The 20,908-nt window shown below is 40.3% G+C and overlaps 1 protein-coding gene across 1 annotated transcript; it reads left to right on the top strand.

Annotated features, from left to right (window-relative positions):
* Nucleotides 1-303: 303 nt before the first annotated feature.
* On the top strand, nt 304-20,887 carry atf7ip2 (activating transcription factor 7 interacting protein 2). Its single transcript, XM_082531637.1, has 14 exons — nt 304-408; nt 10,417-10,489; nt 13,254-13,376; nt 14,456-14,524; nt 14,667-14,689; nt 15,930-15,970; nt 16,056-16,090; nt 16,263-16,308; nt 16,914-16,987; nt 19,224-19,260; nt 19,382-19,452; nt 19,607-19,738; nt 19,828-20,015; nt 20,246-20,887. The coding sequence occupies exons 2-14, from the start codon at nt 10,418-10,420 to the stop codon at nt 20,454-20,456; spliced, it is 1,122 nt and encodes a 373-aa protein (XP_082387763.1). The 5' UTR covers nt 304-408; nt 10,417; the 3' UTR covers nt 20,457-20,887.
* Nucleotides 20,888-20,908: the final 21 nt, after the last annotated feature.

Genomic DNA, 20,908 nt, shown 5'->3' with positions numbered 1-20,908 from the left:
TTCGTATTTGGGTTTGTCATCCTCCAATAATCCATCATATTAGTTGTTGTACAAAAATCACAAATAATGCTATCGTGTTCTGGTTCTTTCCCTCTCTGTGGTTGCCTGTCAAGCCATGAGTTAAGTGCCAGGTTAAAATCGCCTCCAGTTATTACCTGGGTAGAACCATATGTATTACTGCAATTTGAAATTAATTTACTAAAGTTTAACATCATGTTTCTATTTAGAGACCTGTTATTGTATCCATACACGTTGATAAGAATAATTTTCTAGACTCATTGCTTGTTTACACTTGATTTGCAGTACTGTTTAATCCTGTGGGTGGCGCTAATCGGTTTTTCCAAACCACCAATAAGAGGAACACGAAGAAGACGAAGAACGCTAAGAAGAAATCAAGCACAATTTCAGGTACTGCAGCTATAAACGCTCATTTATTTTTTAACTCTCTGTTTTGAAACTACGGCATGATATGATAGCGGCCCTTTCTGTCTATAAACAGCGAGTCTGTTGCTTTTTAATGGTTAACCAGTAGACTGGTTTCCAGTGGTTTCAAATAGCTAAACGTTAGCGAGGGGTTTAATCCATTTTTAACAGTTTCATTGTTCTGTGTTTTTTTGTTTGCTTTTTAAAGCATCATTAAATTATCCAACATTACGTAAGAGTGAAAAAAGTTAGCATTGTGTGCAAAGAAAATGACATTATGGCTCGTAATTATTATTATTAGTAGTAATAACGGAGCCCTCACAGACACGAGCAGCTTCCTGTATCATGAGACAAGCACAGGCAGCTCTAACCGAGCTCAGCGCTGTATTACTGCATACTCAGCGGGTTTACTGGGGAAACTAGAACCAATACTCTAAATACATTTTGCAGCATAATAGGAGTGAACCCCCCCCCCCCCCCCCCCCAAAAGCTGCATAGGCGGTTGTTACTGGCACATTATAGCCAGTGTTGCCAACTCCTCAGTAAGGAAAATCGCTATTGTCTTTTATTGTCCTAAAAGTCGCTAGATTCAATTCCAACCCTGCTCCTTTATCCGGGCCTGGACTGGCAAAAGTGACCCGAGATTGGCACTCTGGTGGAATTAATTTGTGTGTGTGTTTATAAGTAGTTTTAAACCTTGTGATCCACAAAACAGCATATCAGTAAAGGAAGAACTGACTGCGTTACAATCAGTGCGGGAGCAGCGGCTTCGCTCATGCGCGATTCATTTGCAGTTTGGACGCACAGGTGTGAACGTCTCCTGCCCTGATAGCAGCTGGGGGAGGACTATCCTCCGCCCGTGAACGCTTTGGCACGGGTGAGGTGCCCACGGCAGCACCGCTGCTTGTTGAGAGTAAAGACGATACCCGCTTTCTCGTCAAAAAGTCGTCATAAATAAGTCTCCCTTCACACCAGAAAAAGTCGCCAGATTTGTCGCTAGTCGCTTTTTTTAAAAAAAAAAGTCGCTAAATATAGCGACAAAGTCGCTAAGTTGGCAACACTGATTATAGCTGTCTAATCGTTCTTGACACTGTAGGTTTAGTAAAACATGTCAGCACCACAGGATCAAACTTCCACCAGACTAAAGAAATGCAAGCTTTTTTTCTTTTTTTTTTTGCACAAGTCGATAGGCGACAGGCACGACAAGGAAGTGTGCTTGAGTGAACGCTGGATTGGCATTTGAAAAGCGCTCCTGTGGCTTCTTGATGAGTGAGTTAACCTCAGCAGCAGTAGTATGGCTTTGGGAATAATTGTGGCTTGTTTGTGTAGCTACTGCTTGTCCTGCCGCTTGTTTTGCCACCAGTGTATTGATGCAAAAAGATTCAGATCCCTGAATGCGCTTTGATTGGTGGACTGCCTTCCTGTTAATCATAGATGTCAAACATTTAGCCCAAGCTTGCTAGTAGTGAACCTGGCAAAATGCACACCTCCTCATAATTCCCCTTTCTGTGAGTGTAGAGAAGCTGCATATTTAACCCCGGAGACCTTTTAATTTACAGGAGTGTAGGTCTGTCACATTAAACAAATGTTGGTGTAATAAATAGTAGGGCTACAACTAAATATTACTTTGGTAGTCAACTAATCTGCCAATTTCTCTTTGATTAGTCAACGATTATTTCAGTAACTCTTATCTAATGTGTTCTAGCCTCCATACCTCACGTGCTCAAGTCTGCCCTCTTGTGATTATCACTCCGTCTCATCCCAGAGCAAATTAAAATAATGATCTAGGAAACATATGAATTGAAAAATAATCAAATGAATCTATAGGCAAGGCAAGGCGAGTTTATTTGTATAGCACAATTCAACAACAGGGTGATTCAAAGTGCTTTACACAGACATTAGAAACAAAAACAAATAAAAAGCATGATTTAAAATTGATTAAAACAAGCAAACAAACTAACTAACTAATTAACAAACAAACAAACAAAACAGTATATAAAATCAAAACAGATAAAATCAGAACAATAGATAAAATCAGTAGTTAAAATGTTAGTTTTGAAATTTAAGCTTAAAAGTGTGGATTTGGTGCTTTATTCAAATGCAGCTGAGAACAGGTGAGTCTTCAACCTGGATTTAAATAAACTGAGTGTTTCAGCTGATCTGAGGCTTTCTGGGAGTTTGTTCCAGATATAAGGAGCATAAAAGCTGAATGCCGCTTCTCCGTGTCTGGTTCTGACTCTGGGAACTGATAAAAGACCGGATCCAGATGACCTGAGGGATCTGGAAGGTTCATACTGGGTCAGGAGGTCACTGATGTATTTTGGTCCTAAGCCATTCAGAGCTTTATAGACCAGCATCAGGACTTTAAAGTCTATCCTCTGACGGACAGGCAGCCAGTGTAAAGACCTCAGACCTGGACTGATGTGGTCCACTTTTTTGGTCTTAGTGAGGACTCGAGCAGCAGAGTTCTGAATGAGCTGTAGTTGTTTGACTGATTTTTTTTAGGTAGACCTGTAAAGATGCTGTTACAGTAATCAAGCCTACTAAAGATGAATGCATGGACTAGTTTTTCCAGGTCCTGTTGAGACATCAGATCTTTTATTCTTGATATATTTTTGAGGTGATAGTAAGCTGATTTTGTTATTGTCTTAATGTGTTTTTCTAAGTTTAGGTCTGCATCCATCACTACACCCAAATTTCTCGCCTGGTTTGTGGTTTTTAGGTGTATAGATTGAAGTTCTCTGGTGACCTGTAATCGTTTTTCTTTGGCGCCAAAGACTATTACCTCAGTTTTGTTTTTGTTTAGCTGGAGAAAATTGTGGCACAACCAGTCATTAATTTCCTCAATGCATTTACCAAGAGCCTGTACAGGGCCTCGGTCTCCTGGTGACATTGTGGTATATATTTGTGTGTCATCTGCATAGCTGTGGTAGTTTATTTTGTTGTTCTTTATAATCTGTGCAAGTGGGAGCATGTAAATGTTAAACAGAGGGGGTCCCAAGATTGAACCTTGGGGAACTCCACATGTGATACTTGTCTGCTCAGATGTGAAGTTACCTATTGATACAAAGTATTTCCTGTTTTCTAAGTATGTTTTGAACCAGTTCAGTACAGTTCCTGAAAGACCTGCCCAGTTCTCCAGTCGTTTGAGTAATATGTTGTGGTCAACTGTATCAAATGCTGCACTGAGATCCAGTAAAACTAGGACTGACATTTTTCCACTGTCTGTATTCAGACATATGTCATTAAACACTTTGGTCAGAGCGGTTTCAGTGCTGTGGTTCTGTCTAAAACCTGACTGGAAGGCATCATAGCAGTTATTCTGTTTTAAGAAGTAACTGAGCTGTTGAGAAACTGCTTTTTCAATGATCTTACTTAAAAATGGGAGATTTGAGATCGGCCTGTAGTTGTTCATTTGTGTCTTGTCAAGATTGTCCTTTTTCAGTATAGGTTTGATTACAGCAGTTTTTAGTGGTTCCGGAAACACACCTGATATTAAAGAAAAGTTGACAATCTGTAATAGGTCTGACTCTAAAGTCTTTGAGACCTTTTTGAAAAAACTTGTTGGCAGGACATCTAAACAGCAGGAGGAGGAGTTCAGTTGACCTAAGATGTCCTCCAGGTCTTTGCTGTTAATAGGGTCAAACTGTTTCATGGTGTTTAAACAGTTTTTCGGTGGACACAGTACATAGTCTGGATCTGCTGTTGATGTACCAATTGCTTGTCTAATCTTTTGGATTTTGTCTGTGAAGAATTTGGCAAAGTCATTGCAGGCCATGGTTGAATGAAGTTCAGCTGCCACTGGCACAGGAGGGTTTGTTAGCCTGTCAACTGTAGAAAATAAGACCCGAGCATTATGGCTGTTTTTAGTGATGATGTCAGAGAAGTAGGACCTTCTTGCACTCCTCAGTTGTAAATTATAATTGTGAAGTTTCTCTTTATAGATGTCATAGTGAACCTGGAGGTTTGTTTTTCTCCCTCTGCGCTCAGCTTTCCTACACTCTCTTTTTTCATTTTTCACTAGTGTGGAGTTTCTCCATGGAGACTTTTTCCTTCCAGAGATAACCTTCACCTTAATGGGAGCAATTGTATCCATTACATTTAACATTTTTAAATTGAAGCTATTGACGAGCTCATTGACTGAACCTCTGGACAGGTCAGGGCCCTATTTCAGGAAGCCGGTTTAGTGCAAACTCTGAGTAAGTATACCCTTAGTTAACGAAAACTCTGGGTTTTCGGTTTCACAAAGCGAGTTTAGATTAATTCTGAGTGAGTTACTATGACGACACACTCCGTGAAGCTAACCTGCCCCCTAGCAGGTTTACTTCAACTAACCCTGACGTTCTCCGCCTCTTTGTCGGAAACCTGACTGTAGGAAGTGTCAGACATGGCGTGTCCCTTCCTTGAAGAGCCAGTAGATGTTGAAGCCCAAATTCTCCGCAGAGCTCTCCGCCGGGAGAGAGTGATTAGAGCGCGTTCGGACATTTTATCATTTCCTGATGATTTCCTGTGTGAACGTTACTGTTTTTCAGCACAATCTACAATTTATTTGAATAACATCCTCAGGCCTAATATTGCTCATGTGACACATCGTGGACATCCTCTCAGTTCTGTACATATTATTTGTATCGCACTTCGGTTTTTTGCAAACGGGAGCTTTCTGTATAATATTGGTGACGCTGAGCACGTTTCCAAGGCTACCGTCTGTCGGGCAGTCAGGAATGTTACAGTTGCACTGAAACGTCTCCTGTACTCGTTTGTGGTGTTCCCCGGTCATAGACCCACAAGATTCATCAAAGAGGGATTCCACAAAATTGCAGGTATCAGGATGAACAAAACTTAATTCATGATGTGGTGATATTTGAACTACTACTTAAATTTTACATTTATTTTCACGGTTCCCAGGCGTGATTGGCTGTATAGATGGCACTCACATTCCAATCATTGCTCCTTCAGTAAATGAAGGAGACTATGTGAACAGGAAGTCTTTCCACAGCATTAATGTACAGGTACATAGTTCCCTGTAGCATTTCAAACTAACAAATTATTTCATTATTAGTAATGGATGCTAATTTGCGTTCTCTGCACTGTGAAGATCATATGTGATGCTGCCAACATTATCACAAATGTGGAAGCCAAGTGGCCAGGCTCTGTGAGTGGTGGTGGTGGAGGACCCCCACCTGTTTTTCGGGCCTCCGCTTTTTTTCTAGTGGCCATAATGGGTCACATTTGAGCATACAGAGTAAGCAAATATGTACTTGTAATGTGCTCAGATAATTTCAATAAGTGCTTACAGAGAGGTAATTAATGTAGCCTCTAACTGCAATTGATTTACATCGGACAAACAGACCAAGCACTATGGCTCATAATACAATTACACCTTACCTGTTTGGACTATATTTTTATATTTCATTTTTACTTGCTGCCAGGAACGTTTGGGGCCTGTTGGGTTGCACCTGCGCTCACATCACATCACAAAATCAAATGTATGAAATAAAAAATAAAAAATAATAAAATAACGTGTTAAATGGGTGGAAATCCCTAGATCAATGTTTAAATTAACACTCACGCATTGACTCTGTCGGCTATGTTTTGCCATGCATGCTCCCTTTCTTTTGCAGCTGAGGCTGTGTTACTTTTTTTTCTGCAAAATTTGCATGTTATCGGCATATGCTGCCATCAGAATTTCGGCCTCAAGCGCTGTAAAATGCATTGACCGCGCCTTCTTTCCCTTCGTCTCCATGGTGACTCGCTTAATCTGTGCTCCACTAATCAGGGCTTTATGTATCCTCATGCGCGCGCTTAATTTGGGGTTAAAGCAACTCCGCGTTGATTGAACTAATTGTTATCAGCCTTTCTGAAACCGAATATTCCGAGTTGGACAGTTCGGGGTTACTCAAACCTGAGTATCGTTTTTCCACTCTGAGTTTTCTAAACCGGCTTCCTGAAATAGGGCCCAGGTGTTAATGGGAAGACCTGGTTAAAGATCTCACTACTGTCTTCAGTTATACACCGTTTTGTGATCACTGCTGTTGATATATTTGTGTGGGCTGAGATTTTACTTTCAAAGAAAACACAGTAATGATCAGACAGGCCCACATCAGACACAGTAATGTTTGAAATGCTCAGGCTCTTGGAGATCAGTAGGTCAAGAGTGTGTCCTCTATCATGTGTGGCCTCTGTTACATGCTGAGTCAGCCCAAAGTTGCCCAGAGTGTTACTCTGGTCTTTAGTCCCTTTGTCCTGAGGGTTGTTCACATGGATGTTAATATCCCCAACAATAATTACACAGTCGAAATCAACACAGATCACAGCCAGCAGTTCACTGAGGTCATTAAAAAAGTCTGTGCAGTATTTGGGAGGCCTGTAAACATTAAGAAACACAATTTTGGATGGGGCCTTCAGCTGTAAAGCCACATATTCAAAAGACTGAAAACTTCCAGGAGATAGCTGCTTACATTGAAATGATTCATTAAATAAGACAGCAACCCCTCCTCCTCTCCTGCTCACCCTGGCCTCACTGATAAAACTGTAGTTAGGAGGGGTCGTCTCGATGAGAACAGCTCCACTGTTACTTTGGTCCAACCAAGTTTCAGTTAAAAACATAAAATCAAGGCTGTGCTCAGTGATTAAATCATTAATTAAAAATGTTTTCCCAGCTAAAGATCTAACGTTTAATAAAGCCAACTTAAGTGTTTTAGAGGCATTACTTGTCCCCTCGTGTTTGGGAGCAGTCTGTGGCACACAAGGTATGTTTACTATGTTTAAAGATCTTTTAGAGTGCAGCTCTCTGTGTTTTGACCAGGCCACATGTCTCCTTCTGTCACCTGAAAGTACAGAGATTTTAAAACCTTCTAGTAAACAGGGTCCCAGCTTCTCCTGGAAAAAGTCACCACTGCCATAATCCTCGCAGCTCGGACCCTCCACACATCACACATCAGACTGCGGAGACAAAGCATGAAGGTGGTAAGGAGGAACTAAGGGGGGCGAGGCTGGGCAATGTGACTTCGATCGATCTGTTGAGGGTGGGGCTCGGTGGCGAACCTTTGGCTGCTCTGGTGGGGGGTTTATGGGGGACAAAAAGGGATTGGGCCGGGGGGTAGATCTGAGCCCAGCATTGACCTGCTCCATCATCTCCTCAGTGAATTTCAGGTGTGGGGAGGAGGGAGAAAGGGAGGGGGAGGAGGGTGATGGGGGTGATGGCCTGTCAGGGGTTTGGAGGACTGGGGAAGATCGTGGTCCCTGGTCCTGGTCCTGGTCGTTGGTGTTGTTGAGAGAGTTGGAGGCAAATAGGGACCCCTCTTCTTGCCTCAGATGTCTCTCCTTTCTGAGGCTCTTCCCGGGTGGGGGCAGATGGAGCTGCTCCTCAAGGTTTCTGCTGGGCTTTGTCTGTTCTTGGAGTACTGTTTGTTCCTCTTTATGAGATAACTCCTCGTTTATCTCATCCTTGGCACCAAGCACAGATGAATGACGTATGGAATAAAACAAGTTGGAGGTGAACAGTTTCACCCCTGACTTGTTAAAATTAAATCCATTTTCTTTAAACAGATGCCTGCGTTCCCAAAAAATATTAAAGGATTACTCAATATCAAATGTCAGGTAATACATATTAAAGTGCTACTAGTATTTAATTTAAAAAAAAGTGCTCTGGAGTGACGCTTGCTCTAATCTTTGAGATGATGCTCTCTGTCATGTCTTCAGTAGGGATGGGTATGGTTTAGGTTTTATCCGATACCAGTACCAAACCGGTACTTTTGAAACGGTGCCGGTGCTTAAACGGTGCTCGAACCGGTGCTTAAAGAATGGAGAACACACACTTTGTCCAAAAACCTCTCATGTTCAGCTGTTTTTTGTAAAAATATAACAATGTTAGCCTTTTCTGCAGCTATGGGGCATATATGGTATCACTCTTGGCTGGAAGCAGTGCTTAAACAATGGAAAAAAAACCCCCACAAACTTTATCCAAAAACCTCATGTTTAACTGTTTCCCTCTTTTTCTTTGGTCATTTTGGCCTTTTTGGCCAGGGTGAAGGGAGTATCTGCCATCAAACAAGAAGACAGCCGCATGTAACTGCGACGGTGTTTGCTAGTTCACCTTACATGCATTAATTTAATAACGTGGTTAGCGTACTCAACGTAAATTACACACGAACAACATTAAGCCACTCACTCAGAGAAGAACGGCTGTTGCTGCCATCATCATCCGTCATCATTTCTGCTACACTGGCAGGGCTGGGGGCCAGGACTCTCCTCTTTGGGTTCATGTTGCTAACTCTGGGACCGATAACAGGCACCACACCCGCAGTAGATGTGCTCGGTGTGAGCTCTTGCAGCAAAATACGCTGCATTTCTCGGCTTAAAAAAACCTCCCGCTATGCGTCGCCAGGTGTTTCATCAGATTCGAGGTGTTACCTCCTTTGCACAGTATCACAGTATCACCTTAAATCACTTGTTGGAGGCTGCTGAGTTTGCATCTTTTGTTGTGAAGTGCAGCCAGACTTTTGACCGCTTCGCTTTGGGCATTTTTAATCTGTAGCTCTGCTCTAAAAGAACGTACGTACCTGGGCCCGCCTGCTACACTTGCAAAGGTAAAATGATTGGCTAGAATTCAAAGTGTGTGACATCTCAGGGAAAAAAAAGCACCGAAATAAAGCACCGAAATGTGCACTGCTTTTCGATCTGGTTACTACCGTTTATGTCAGAACCGATACCGGTACCCATCCCTAGTCTTCAGCCATTTGACAGGTGCAAGAGCCTCTGTACAGGACAAACTCATCTATACGCTTGTGCTCAATACTAGAGCTGCTACTACTTACAAATTTGGTTGTCTATGATAGTTTCTCAGATAGTGTAGTGTTCAATGCCAATTACACTGTTTAACTGATTACATTTATGATTAATTACTGATATGGCCCAACTCACAGATTAACAACCTAACATTAGGTGGAAGAGGTGTACTATTCACAATAGACGATAATATTAATGTGAGAAAACGACCTAGGAGACAGTGTAGCTACTCCTGTTTAATGTTTTACTGTCTCATTTCACTCATTAGATAAAAAACCGTAACCCCTGAAAACTGACCCAATCAGAGTTGATGTCACAGCTCCAGGGTGCCGGCATATCAAATGCTCGTGCACTGCAGTGTTGCTGTCAAAGATGGAAAGCAGTCTGCATTTAACTTTGTTTTTTCTTTGTTTTTGTTTTCTGTGAAATGCTTTCAGATTTTTAACAATTCTTAGTTTCCATTTTCTGCCATTTCGCCGTTTGTGCAGCGTTCTTTTTCGTTAGCATTAAGTGTAGTCTTTGCAGACGATGTCGATGATACTGTCCCAATAGTTTCCTGTAGTATACTGCACTTACAAAAACACTTTTATGTATTAGTATTAAGACGTGCTGACAATAAAATTATATGTCAAAAAACGTTTTATAGTCAACATCATTGATTATGTCAACGAATCATTGCAGCACTAATGAACAGAAGAAACCTGCATCAGGGCTCTTTAAGCTCACACTGTAAAAAATAAAGAAATAAGAGGCTAATACTAACAAGGGAGTAAGAAAACCTTTAAAATTGATCAAAATACAGTTATACACCCCTCCTTCTTTGAAATGTAAACATTTTCCAAAGCTATCCAGTGATTTGGTGGGCTGCTTTTGGCCCACAGGCTCTATGTTTGACACCTCCGCTATGAACCTTTTCTTCAGGCAGTAAAGGGATTTTAGGAGCAGAGGGCAATATTCAGATACTTTTCATTCTTGAACTTAATGTCTTGTTTTCATTGTATGATAATCATGATTGGAAAAGGCTAATGGGTAATATACATGTAATATGTTAAATGTTGCAAGGTATGGGCAACATTTTAAACTGTTTTAATGCAAGCACCTTTCAATCTTTCTCTGCAAGGCACAACCTATGAGTTACACTCTTGCTACTTGATGCAGAGTTACACACGTCACTAACTAATGTTCTGTTTGTGCGTCTGGATGAAGAATGAAGCGGCGACCCCTGACTCTAGCTTCTGCTGGAGCCGATAACATGAAGATGGACTTCTCCCAGTCAGAGGTAAGAAACAACGTTTGAGTTTGTGTGACTGTGTTAGTTCTGCACTCGCAGGCCTTGCTAGCTCAGAGACTTATCACTGTGAACAAAAGCAAGACAGTCAGAGCTCAATCGGTTTTTAGTTGCAAGTGAAGTCCGATCAGGATCTTGGAGCTCCAAGCTCCTCACCTGATCCCAGCCAACTTCAAACTCCAGCCTTCCCTTACAGCCTTTTTTTTTTTTTTTTTTTTTCAGTGAAAGCACAAACACCCCATTGTAAAACCCATATGGTGTGTCATAAAAGCTAAGGCACTGTGTGTGTGTGCATACATGTGCGAGCATGTGAGTGCGTGTGTATGTGTGTTTGTATACGTGACTTCCTGGTTACAACCGTTTAACAACATCTCAAGTCATAAAAGGGGCATCTCCCGTCACCCCATATCTGACTTAACCCCGTTAATGGTCCACCATATACAAGCATAGGTGAGCCCACAAAGGGCAGGAAGTGAACATTCCTTACCAGATAAGGAAACCAGAACCTTATATGCAAGTGTGCCTGCAGTTGGAAACTATAGCTAAAAAGCTTGCCCCAAATTCCTACATTTAAGGCTTAACAGAAAAATATCTAATCATGCAGTTCAAGACAAGGGGTCCGTTCTTCGTACCTCGCTAAGTAAGTTAGCTGGATTTGATTGTTGACGATTTCGCGTGATCTTGGATCATTCGGTTCTCCGAAGCTCATCCGGGACTTGCTGTCATAGCAACAGATCCGTAAGCGTAAACCTGCTCGGGAGCAGGTTTACTTTATGCAAACAAGATTAGATCGCGGCCACTCAGGTATGTCCGCTTCATGTATACGAAAGCAACAGCGATATTTTACCACCGTTTTACCATAAATAAATATTATCAATGTAACTAAAGATAATGCAGTATTTGATTCTTTTATTGATTTCATACAGATACATACAGGTCATTTCCTAAAAAAAAAAGGGAAATGTACTATTAATCATTCTATTTCATGTATTTGATTATTACAGATGTAATTCATATTTTAGAGTAGTAATAGTAAATTACTTCGTGTAATCAAGATGAGAGACCACGGCTATAAAAGCGAAGGTGGATTTGGGAAGTCTGTCGCAGCCATGTCCTGTCCGTATACGCGAGCAACCCATTGCGGAAGGTGCAAGATTGATAAGGAGAGTTTTCAGAATTCAGCGTATATTGCGGGACAGACAGGATCCTTTAGCTCAGCGCGACAGTGTGCTCATAGAGAGATATCGATTTTCCCGTGAGGGTATTATTTACTTAACCAACTTGTTGACGAGGGGGTGCAGGACCACCACCTGTCTTCTTTTGCTCTGCCCTTTTCTTGGTTGCTGTTATAAACAAACAAACAGATTATTTCAGGGACTCTTTTCAAGAGACTAAAAGCAATATAAGTGATAAATATTACCATTCTGTAGAATATTCTTATATTTCACTTTTACTTGTTCCCATGTTCTAGTGGGTCCTGTCGTGGCTCTAATGTGAAAGAGGATATAATGTAATATAATATAATATGATATAATGTAATATAATATAATAAATTTACCCTACCGCCTACTGGTGTTGGCCAGAGGGGCCGATGGCGCGATATGGCAGCCTCGCTTCTGTCAGTCTGCCGCAGGGCAGCTGTGGCTACAACCGTAGCTGCTTCCACCAGTGTGTGAATGTGAGAGTGAATGAATAGTGGCATTGTAAAGCGCTTTGGGTGCCTTGAAAAGCGCTATATAAATCCAATCCATTATTATTATTATTATTATTATTATTATTATTATTATTATTAAATTACTTCCGAGTTTAATTTGTCAGCAACTTTCTGCCAGCCCTCTCTCCTTGCTTTTGCAGCCTTTGCAGTGTTCCCTTGCGTTTTAATTAAACTCTGAAACTCCTGAAATCCCTCAATCAAGAGTTCTTGCTCTGCTGCCGAAAAATACCGAGCGCGCTCCTTCGACATTTTCGCCGACCAATCAAAGGGTTGCCGATCAATGTTTCTACTATCGATGCGTAGCCCCTTTTACGACACCCAGTGATCTCACATTACTTCATCCAGCTGTACTAATCGTCAACAACAGGTGTGGTCGGAGAACCGGAATAGCGAGCTCAAAGTTGGCGCGATGATTTGATCTTGGATGTGTCATTTGATCTTGGATGTAGTAAGCGAGGTACGAAGAACGGACCCCAGGTTTACAAATTTAAAGCACAACAATGACAACTTTTAACAAAATCACTCTAACAGACTGTTGCTTTTTTGTGCATGGTTGTACATGCCATTTTATCTGCTGGATAGCACTAACATCTGAGTCTACTGCATGCAGTTCTGCCCTTTGTTTCTGTTAGATAAACATCTGTATACAGTTGTGTGCACACAATTTAAAAAAAACCAAAAAACATTAAAAAACAAACAGTCAAAACACTTTATTTTTTGTTCATTAACAAACAATAATTTTTAATTGATCCTGTGTGGATTCCTGTTAATTATGGTATGTCTAAAAATTTGGGCACCCTATTATGGGAACGCTTAAGGGGAAAATGTTCTACTCCTGAACAATGATGTAAACAAGACTTTTTGTAAATTACCCCAAGACATTCAGGTGATAGCTCTTAGATTACCTTCACAGCCCCTTCCTGAAGGAGCCTTGAAAATCTGTTGATCATAAATATGCTGTGTGTGCAAGACAGCTACAAAATATATATTTTTTTCACTTGAAAAATGAACACAGCAGTATACATGTGATTTTGCGTACAGGTGCAAAAGCTGATGGAGCAGGAGGTTCCCAGTGCAACTGAAACTAAACTCCAGGGTTTAATAGAGAGTATTCAAAAGCTTGAACATGGAGTGAACTTTGAAAGGTCCATTGAAAAACTTGAGGTCAGTACTGCATATGTTTACATATCTGTCCAGTTTTTAATTAATGCCATCTCACGTGTGGACATATTCATCGCCGCCCATTGTGGTTTTCTTTTTTCCAGTCTTTCTTCTTGTCTCTCTCCATGCTTCCCTGTTTTAATGTCACCAAGCTATCTTAAAATCAGTCTCTAGGTCTGTCATGTTCTTTTTTTGTGTGCATTTGTTCCTAAATTATAGAGCAAGCGTTAAAACTTTTGGGCATCTATACTTAGGCTCTGCTTTCTTATATTGTTTCTTAGTTTATTTCTTGATTAGAGGGAATCAAGCTAAATTTGTGTGCGCACCTTTTTTTTTTTTTTTGCAGGTCTAGAGAGTCTGCAACTCCAGTTACTTGGGGAAAATATTGTTTATTCCCCAATCACTGAGCAAGTGTTTGTGGCAGGTTGCTTGCTGTTAATTGGTAAAAATGGTTGTAAAGAGTGTGCTGTGCCACAGAACCTCCTCTGGTCTCTACCAGATTGCCATGGTTGCCTGTAGTTTGAATGTGAGACGACGGCCTGTCTCCTAACACTTGCTAACTAAAAAATGAGCAGGAGTGAAACTTGAAGAAGCGTGAACACTGCCATTAAAGTAAAAGTTGTATTTTTGAATATCTCTGAAACCAATGCTTTTCAAAAAGTCTAACTTTTGAAGATAAGCTGTCTTAATTTCCTGTTGCTGTAGTACTCCTTACAGTTTCGGTACTGCTTAGCGAGTAGTTGGCGCTGTAAATAAGTCAGTGTCTTGCATCCAAACTAAGCCATCGAAGCAATCACGGAGGTTTTTGGTGCCGAACCATATACCTCTTTGCAATTAGTTTCACCTAGCAACAGCAAGTAACCTCCCACAATGTGATGCCAGTTTTACTAACTGGTCTGCATGACTGAGACTGGGGATTCCACTTTTTTTTTTCTTTCTAATTTCATAGCAATCAGTGGTTTCCAGCCAGTCTCTAGGCCTGTGTGACTGGGGCCTAAGACGAAGTAGTGTTTAAATAAAAAAAGAAAAAACAAACAAAAAAAATCCAAACAAACCCTAACACACTTTTTTTTCCCCCACAGGCACGAGTTAAAATATTGTCTAAAAGAGCAGAAGCTGCTATTGACTATGTGACAAAGATGCAAAAAAAGGTAACAAAGACAAAATGCACAGTAGAATTAATCACATTTTTTAATTTTATGGAATTTAATATTGAAACACTATTCATTGTGTACATGCAGTAATTTAAAAATCCTAACGCAACATGATCAATTTTACCATTTTAACTTTCAGAATGCAGCGCCCACTCTGGTCAGGTATGTAGAACCAGCTCTAATATATTAATCTTTAAAAATGAAGACCCTTCTCTTTTTTTTTCTTTTACTTTCTCCTTTTTTCTTCTCTTTTCTTTCTTTTCTTTTTCCTCTTTTTTTCTTTCGTTTTCTTTTTCCTCCTTCTTTTCAGGACTTAATGAATGAGGTGGTCATGTGAACTTATTAACCCTGTCATGCATGAACTATGCCAACCTCAATCAGGACCCCCATTCATCCTTAGGCATGAAAAGATGAATAAAAATCCTGACTGAGGTTATCATAATTCATGCATGAAACAGCTAAATAACAATAATTACAAAGAAACACATCATACATCTATAGTAACATTAAAGGACCAGGCAGGGCTTGGAGTGACACATCAGTGTCCAGTGTAGGGGTTTAAGTATACCATCAAAATGAAGACCCTGATGTGACTTTATGGTTGTGATTTATTTTATCAGTCTGTGATGGTTCTCAGTCATCCAGGTCATCGTAGTCAAAGGAGCTTGGAAAGAAAAGCGTCTGGACTTCTTTAAGTTGCTTGAAGACGTTTCACCTCTCATCCGAGAAGCTTCTTCAGTTCTAAGGTCAAATGGTGGAGAGTCCCAGATATAAACCTAGTGGGAGTGACCCCCCACAGAGGGACAAAAGGACCCCCTGATGATCCTCTAATCGCCTGAGCCAAGGTGTGAAACTGGGCGTGGGTCCCAATCAGCCAGAGTTTCGGGTGTGTTCATTGTGAAACCTGGCCCCACCTTATCATGCGAATTCCTGAGGTCAGATGGCCCAGGATGTGAGTGGGCGTTAAGGCGTCTGGGAAGGGAACTCAAAACTGGATTATAGATGGCAGAGAGTTGGTGTCGTAAACCCCCGCCTCTGTTCAAAGATGGTCGCTCACAGTGGACATAGATGGCTTCTTTCACTCCTCTTTCGAACCATCTGTCCTCTCTGTCCAAAATGTGAACACACCCGAAACTCTGGCTGATTGGGACCCATGCCCAGTTTCACACCTTGGCTCAGGCGATTAGAGGATCATCAGGGGGTCCTTTTGTCCCTCTGTGGGGGGATACTCCCACTAGGTTTATATCTGGGACTCTCCACCATTTGACCTTAGAACTGAAGAAGCTTCTCGGATGAGAGGTGAAACGTCTTCAAGCAACTTAAAGAAGTCCAGACGCTTTTCTTTCCAAGCTTCTTTGACATTTATTTTATCAGTTTTGTTACAATTTCATTTAATCCGCAGAACAAATTCAGAAGAAAGAGACATGGAAGCTGTTTCACAGAGTAAGAACCTACCAAGCACATTAATATCACTGAGTATTTCTTGCTGAAATTAATATTTATTCAATGCCATTTTATTTCTCAATAGATGCAACCAAGAACGGAGGGCTCTTTCAGATGATGGTAAATATGCCATTGTTTATTTAGTCAGTTTTTTAAAAATAGTTTAAAATCACTTATTGATTTAAAATTTTGTTGGGGTCAGCAGCTTCTTGAAAGGTCTCAGGGTAAAATTTCACAGTAAAACATCTGCATTGGGGTTCATATTCAAAGCTTATTGGTTCTTTCTATCCAGGAAATCACAAGACAGACACTTAAGAAGATGCGTGCTGACGGTAAAGGTAAGTTTATTCACATGCAGGAGTTTTTATGTGTTAAGGTATATAGTTTTGCATTTGTATGGATGGGCATGACCTGTGTAGTATATGTGCACATGTGAAAATTGAGATTTACTCATTTCTGTATGTATTCTGGTAATGCTACCAGTTATAAGCTTTTATTTTGAACCCCAAAAGAAGAAAGGGATATACTTCTATTTCACCAATGATAGAATAACCAGTTAAGTCTGTCTCAGGGAAATATTTAAATAGATTAATAAGTTGGGCACAAGTTGGGCAGCTAGCGTCTTTGTTATCATGGCGATGATGCAGATCCTTTAAGATGATTTTTACTAAGAAGTTCTTAGATTGTCATGTCTCATTTATAAAATGTCTTTACTTTGTAAAACAAGAGTATTTTGGTTTCATACATGTAAATGTTTGTGTACCTCAAATCTAAAATGCGTATCTTATTTTGCTTGTGCTAACGTTCTTTCTCTGCAGATACAATAAGCTGTTATAATACCTTGAAATGTAATAATATGAATCAGCATATGAATAAACTATATCCCTTTTCCTGCTATTTCCCATCCCTTCTGTCACTTGTTATTTTACATAATCCACATAAGCTTTGATGGCTGCCATGGCAGATTTAAATGAGGAGCAGCGTCCTCCAACTCCTAACAGCCCATTGGAGTATGAGGTAGGAGCCTTTAAAAATAAGCAATATTACATAACTGCACGTACACTCATATGACCCCTTTACTAGGTAAACCTTGTTAGTACTGGATTGGTCTCGCTTTGGCTTCATTCTTCATGACAAGGTGCTGGAAAGATTGCTCCGAGATTTTGGTCCATATTGACATGATGAGTCACACAGTTGCTGCAGATTAGTCAGTTGCACTTCTATCTCCAGTTCCACCACATCCCAAAGGTGCTCTACTGGATTGAGATTTGATGTTTAAGAAACTAGTTTGAGGTTGGTGACATGGTGAGTTATCTTGGTGAATCTTGGCCGCCATCAGAAGATTGTTATACTGGGGTTATAAAGGGATGAACAAAGAAAGAATAGTAAGAGAGGCTGTGTCATTTAAACAATGCTCACTGGGTGCTAAGTGGCCCAGTGTGTCCCACACTAGTGCGTCACCACCAGCCCAAACTATTGATAGAAGGTAGGATCCATGGGTTCATGTTTTCACGTTATTTACGTCACATTTTGAACCTGCTGTCTGAATGTTGGAGCAGAAGCCACGATACAGAGCAAACAACATTTTTCCCATTTTTGTATTTTCCAGTATTGGTTTAAGCTCACTTTCCTGTTCTTAGCTGATATGAGTGGCAGCCCCTGTGGTCTTTTGATGTTATAACCCATCTGCTATAAGGTTTACCTTGTTGTGCATTTAGAGATGCTCTTCTGCATACCTTTTGTTGGAAAAAGTGGTTATTGGCATCCCTTTTGCCAAGTTTGAACATCAGCAGTTTGTCTTGACCATGTCTAAATGGAATAAGTTGCTGCTATGGGTTTGGCTGATTACTCAGTTGTCCAATGAAGTAGCCAGTGATTGTATATGCCAGTTATGAGAACTACAGAAGCACACAAAAGTAATGCTGGTTCCATAAGATAATAAATCACCTACCAGCTGAATCTTTGTCTGTTTTCTGTCTTGAGTTCATTTGTCCATCTTTGTTTTTGGTCTCTGAGTTGAGGAGTTGATGCAGTTTGAGAATCCAAAGGGTCAAAGAGTGAAAGTAGACGGTATCTTTCATGACAAGACGAGAGACATTGATAGAGACACAGAGCATGTAATTCAAGTAGACTGCATGTTGGCATCTTTGTCAGCATATATCTCTTTCCCTCCCAACTGGTGATAGCAGATACCCGCCTCCTCCCTTATCCTGAATCTGTTGGAGGTCTTTTTTTTTTCTAAAGAGAGCTCTTCAGTCAGATAGTTGGGGTTTTATCTTTCTGACCTTTGAGAGGTGTTTAATATATACGGTATTTTCAGCACTATAAGGCACACTTAAAATCCTATAATTTTCTCAAACATCGACAGTGTGCCTATTTATGAATTCCTGGTTATGCTTATTGACCTCGAACCGATTTTATGTGGTACACAGCGCTCAAAAATTGGTCAAAAACTGTTTTAGTATAACTTTGGTAAGCTGCACCACTTGATGGATTGTCGGAGCAGTACGTCTACCGTAGTAATCTGGGTGCAAACTCCGCTTCAGATCCCAAACTCTCATTTCTCGTTTCTTAGCCTATTGGTTCTTGCCCTAATATACATTTTAACAGTTGTGAAATAGTCAGCTGTGTACCAACCTGACTTCTGCACAACCCCATTAAGAAGGCAAGAAATTCCACAAATGAACCCTGACACACCTGTCAAGTGAAAACCATTTTAGGTGACTACATCAGGAAGCTCATTGAGAGAAGGCCAAGGGTTTGCAGCGCTGACAACAAATCAAAGGAATCTAAAATATAAAACTTATTATTTATCCATTTTTCTTTGCTACATAATTCCAGATATCTTGCTATATATATATTTTAATGTCTTTAGTTTGTATCTACAATGTAGAAAGTAGTAAAAATAAAAGCTGTACAATGAGAAGGTGTGTCCAAACTTTTGACTGGTAGTGTATTATAATAATAATAATAATAATAATAATAATAATAATAATAATAATAATAATAATAATAATAATAATAATGATGATGATGATGATGATGATGATGATAATAACAACAATACATAAATTTAATTTTGCATAATTTTAATTTGAGGTCAATATTAATACTTTATATTTTAAAGCACTTTGATTTTTGTAACATGCTATATAAATAAGCTTTACTTACTCGTTATTATAATTATTATTATTTATTATTATTATTGTCGTAATAATTTCACCTCTAATTTAGTGGCTTTCTTTCTGCCCAGGAAACCACGAGAAGAGGAGTAAAGAGGACGCATGAAGGTAATGAAGAAAAGTCAACCATTTTTAATTTTTATAACAAAAATCCCCCTTTTCCTACTTCCTCCTGTTTCTTCCCTTCTCCTCCTTCACATTTTAAATAATCTGTATTAAATTATGACAGCTGCCACGACTGATTCAAATGAGGAGCGGCTGCCTCCAGTTCTGACTCCTCAACGGCCTTTTCAGCTTAAGGTGGGATGCTTTACTATGCGCTCTTTTATTTATTTTGCCACAAATGAATGTGTGGAGGCTATTTGAGCAAGCAAAAAATAGTTCTTTTAAATGTCTTTTCATTTTTTTTTTAAATCATTACTGACATCTTCCATTTTGGCATGTGTAAAACCAGCATGAGTACACAGCTAAGCAAGAAAAAGAAAACAGTGAAGAAGAGTTTGAAGAGCCGAAGCATCGAAAGGTGAAAACAGAATGTGTCTCTTCTGTCGCCACGAGGAGTCCCAGTCACACTGACTCGGAGCAGGTAATACACCCATGCTGAAAATACATTTGGTTCATTCCACTCTTTGAGGTACATCACACCCACTCACTTAAGTTTCCTTCCTTCCTCAGAACGGACTCTCGTTACCTCCTCTTCCTTCTAGACCCTTCCCCTCCGTCCTGAACATGGAAGCGGCCTCGTATAGCATCCCTCAGAAACTTGAAGTAAATCTGGCCCTCATCAGAAACCCCAGCGGCCTCTCTATCCTCTGGAAAGTGCTGGAGGAAGACCCATCTGCTCCACCCATGGACAGTTACACGTAAGAAGCAGTGTTGAACTCATCACTGTGTGTCGAGCGTGTAGTTTCTCAGCCCTACGACCAATATGAAAAACAAAAGGTCCTCATGAGGATCTCACTGTGACGCTGCTGCCAGTTTTTGTAACCACCTGATGGAAGCAGTCAGTGAGTTCTTAGGCTTTACTAGTAATCTTGACTTTAAGTTACTCACTGATGATATTGTTTTTTTCTGTTCTTTGTCCCTGTTGCAGGATCTTCCTAACTATGGAAAAGGTTAAGGGCAGTGGCGCTTTCCCAGACTGGAATATCCTCGGTGAGGTGAAGGCCTTGAATTTGCCCATGTGTGTGCTGGTCAGAAAGTATAAGCCTGGTCACAGGGTGTGTGCGGCTGTGGTGGGTAAAGATGTATTTGGCCGGTATGGACCTTATAGTGCAGTCGCTACTTCAGTCATACCCGAGTAGTTGGGAAGAGGACATGAAGCCGCCTATTTAAATTTCCAGCTGCTCACTCTTGAGTTTGTGCTGGACAGCATGGACAGTCCTTGTGCTGATGTTGTTTCGGGGCCAGTGTTTTGCTCACATAGTTTTTAAGTACCATAAACCTTAATGGTCACATAAAGCTAAAGAAGCTGCACTTTGTAACTTGTGCCTTTCATCAGTATTTTCGGTTCAGATGGAAAACGGTGAACTTTTGTTTCAAGCTCTTCTTTCTTTGTCTGCTTTCAGATTGTTAAGGACAGTGTTGCATATCACTGTTAAGGTCACCATGATTCAATTAGTGCATTACTTCAAAATATAGTACAGTTTACCTCTAATATACATCTCCAAAACAATGTTGCATTATTATTATTGTTATTATTATTGTTGTTAATAAAACTTTATTGTGCTCTTTGTGGGGTTTTATTCTTTGACTG

The sequence above is a fragment of the Aulonocara stuartgranti genome (assembly GCF_965226115.1).
Source record: "Aulonocara stuartgranti genome assembly, chromosome: 4".
Classification (NCBI taxonomy): domain Eukaryota; kingdom Metazoa; phylum Chordata; class Actinopteri; order Cichliformes; family Cichlidae; genus Aulonocara; species Aulonocara stuartgranti.
Note: the sequence above shows the minus strand (reverse complement) of the source record. Positions and strands in the feature narration are given on the sequence as shown.

Excerpts from the sequence above, each read along its gene's own strand:
- atf7ip2 (XM_082531637.1), top strand. The coding sequence starts at position 10,418 with ATGAAGCGGCGACCCCTGACTCTAGCTTCTGCTGGAGCCGATAACATG. Across the intron at positions 16,988-19,223 it reads ACAGCCCATTGGAGTATGAG|GAAACCACGAGAAGAGGAGT; the intron begins GTAGGAGCCTTT and ends CTTTCTGCCCAG. Across the intron at positions 20,016-20,245 it reads CCACCCATGGACAGTTACAC|GATCTTCCTAACTATGGAAA; the intron begins GTAAGAAGCAGT and ends TCCCTGTTGCAG.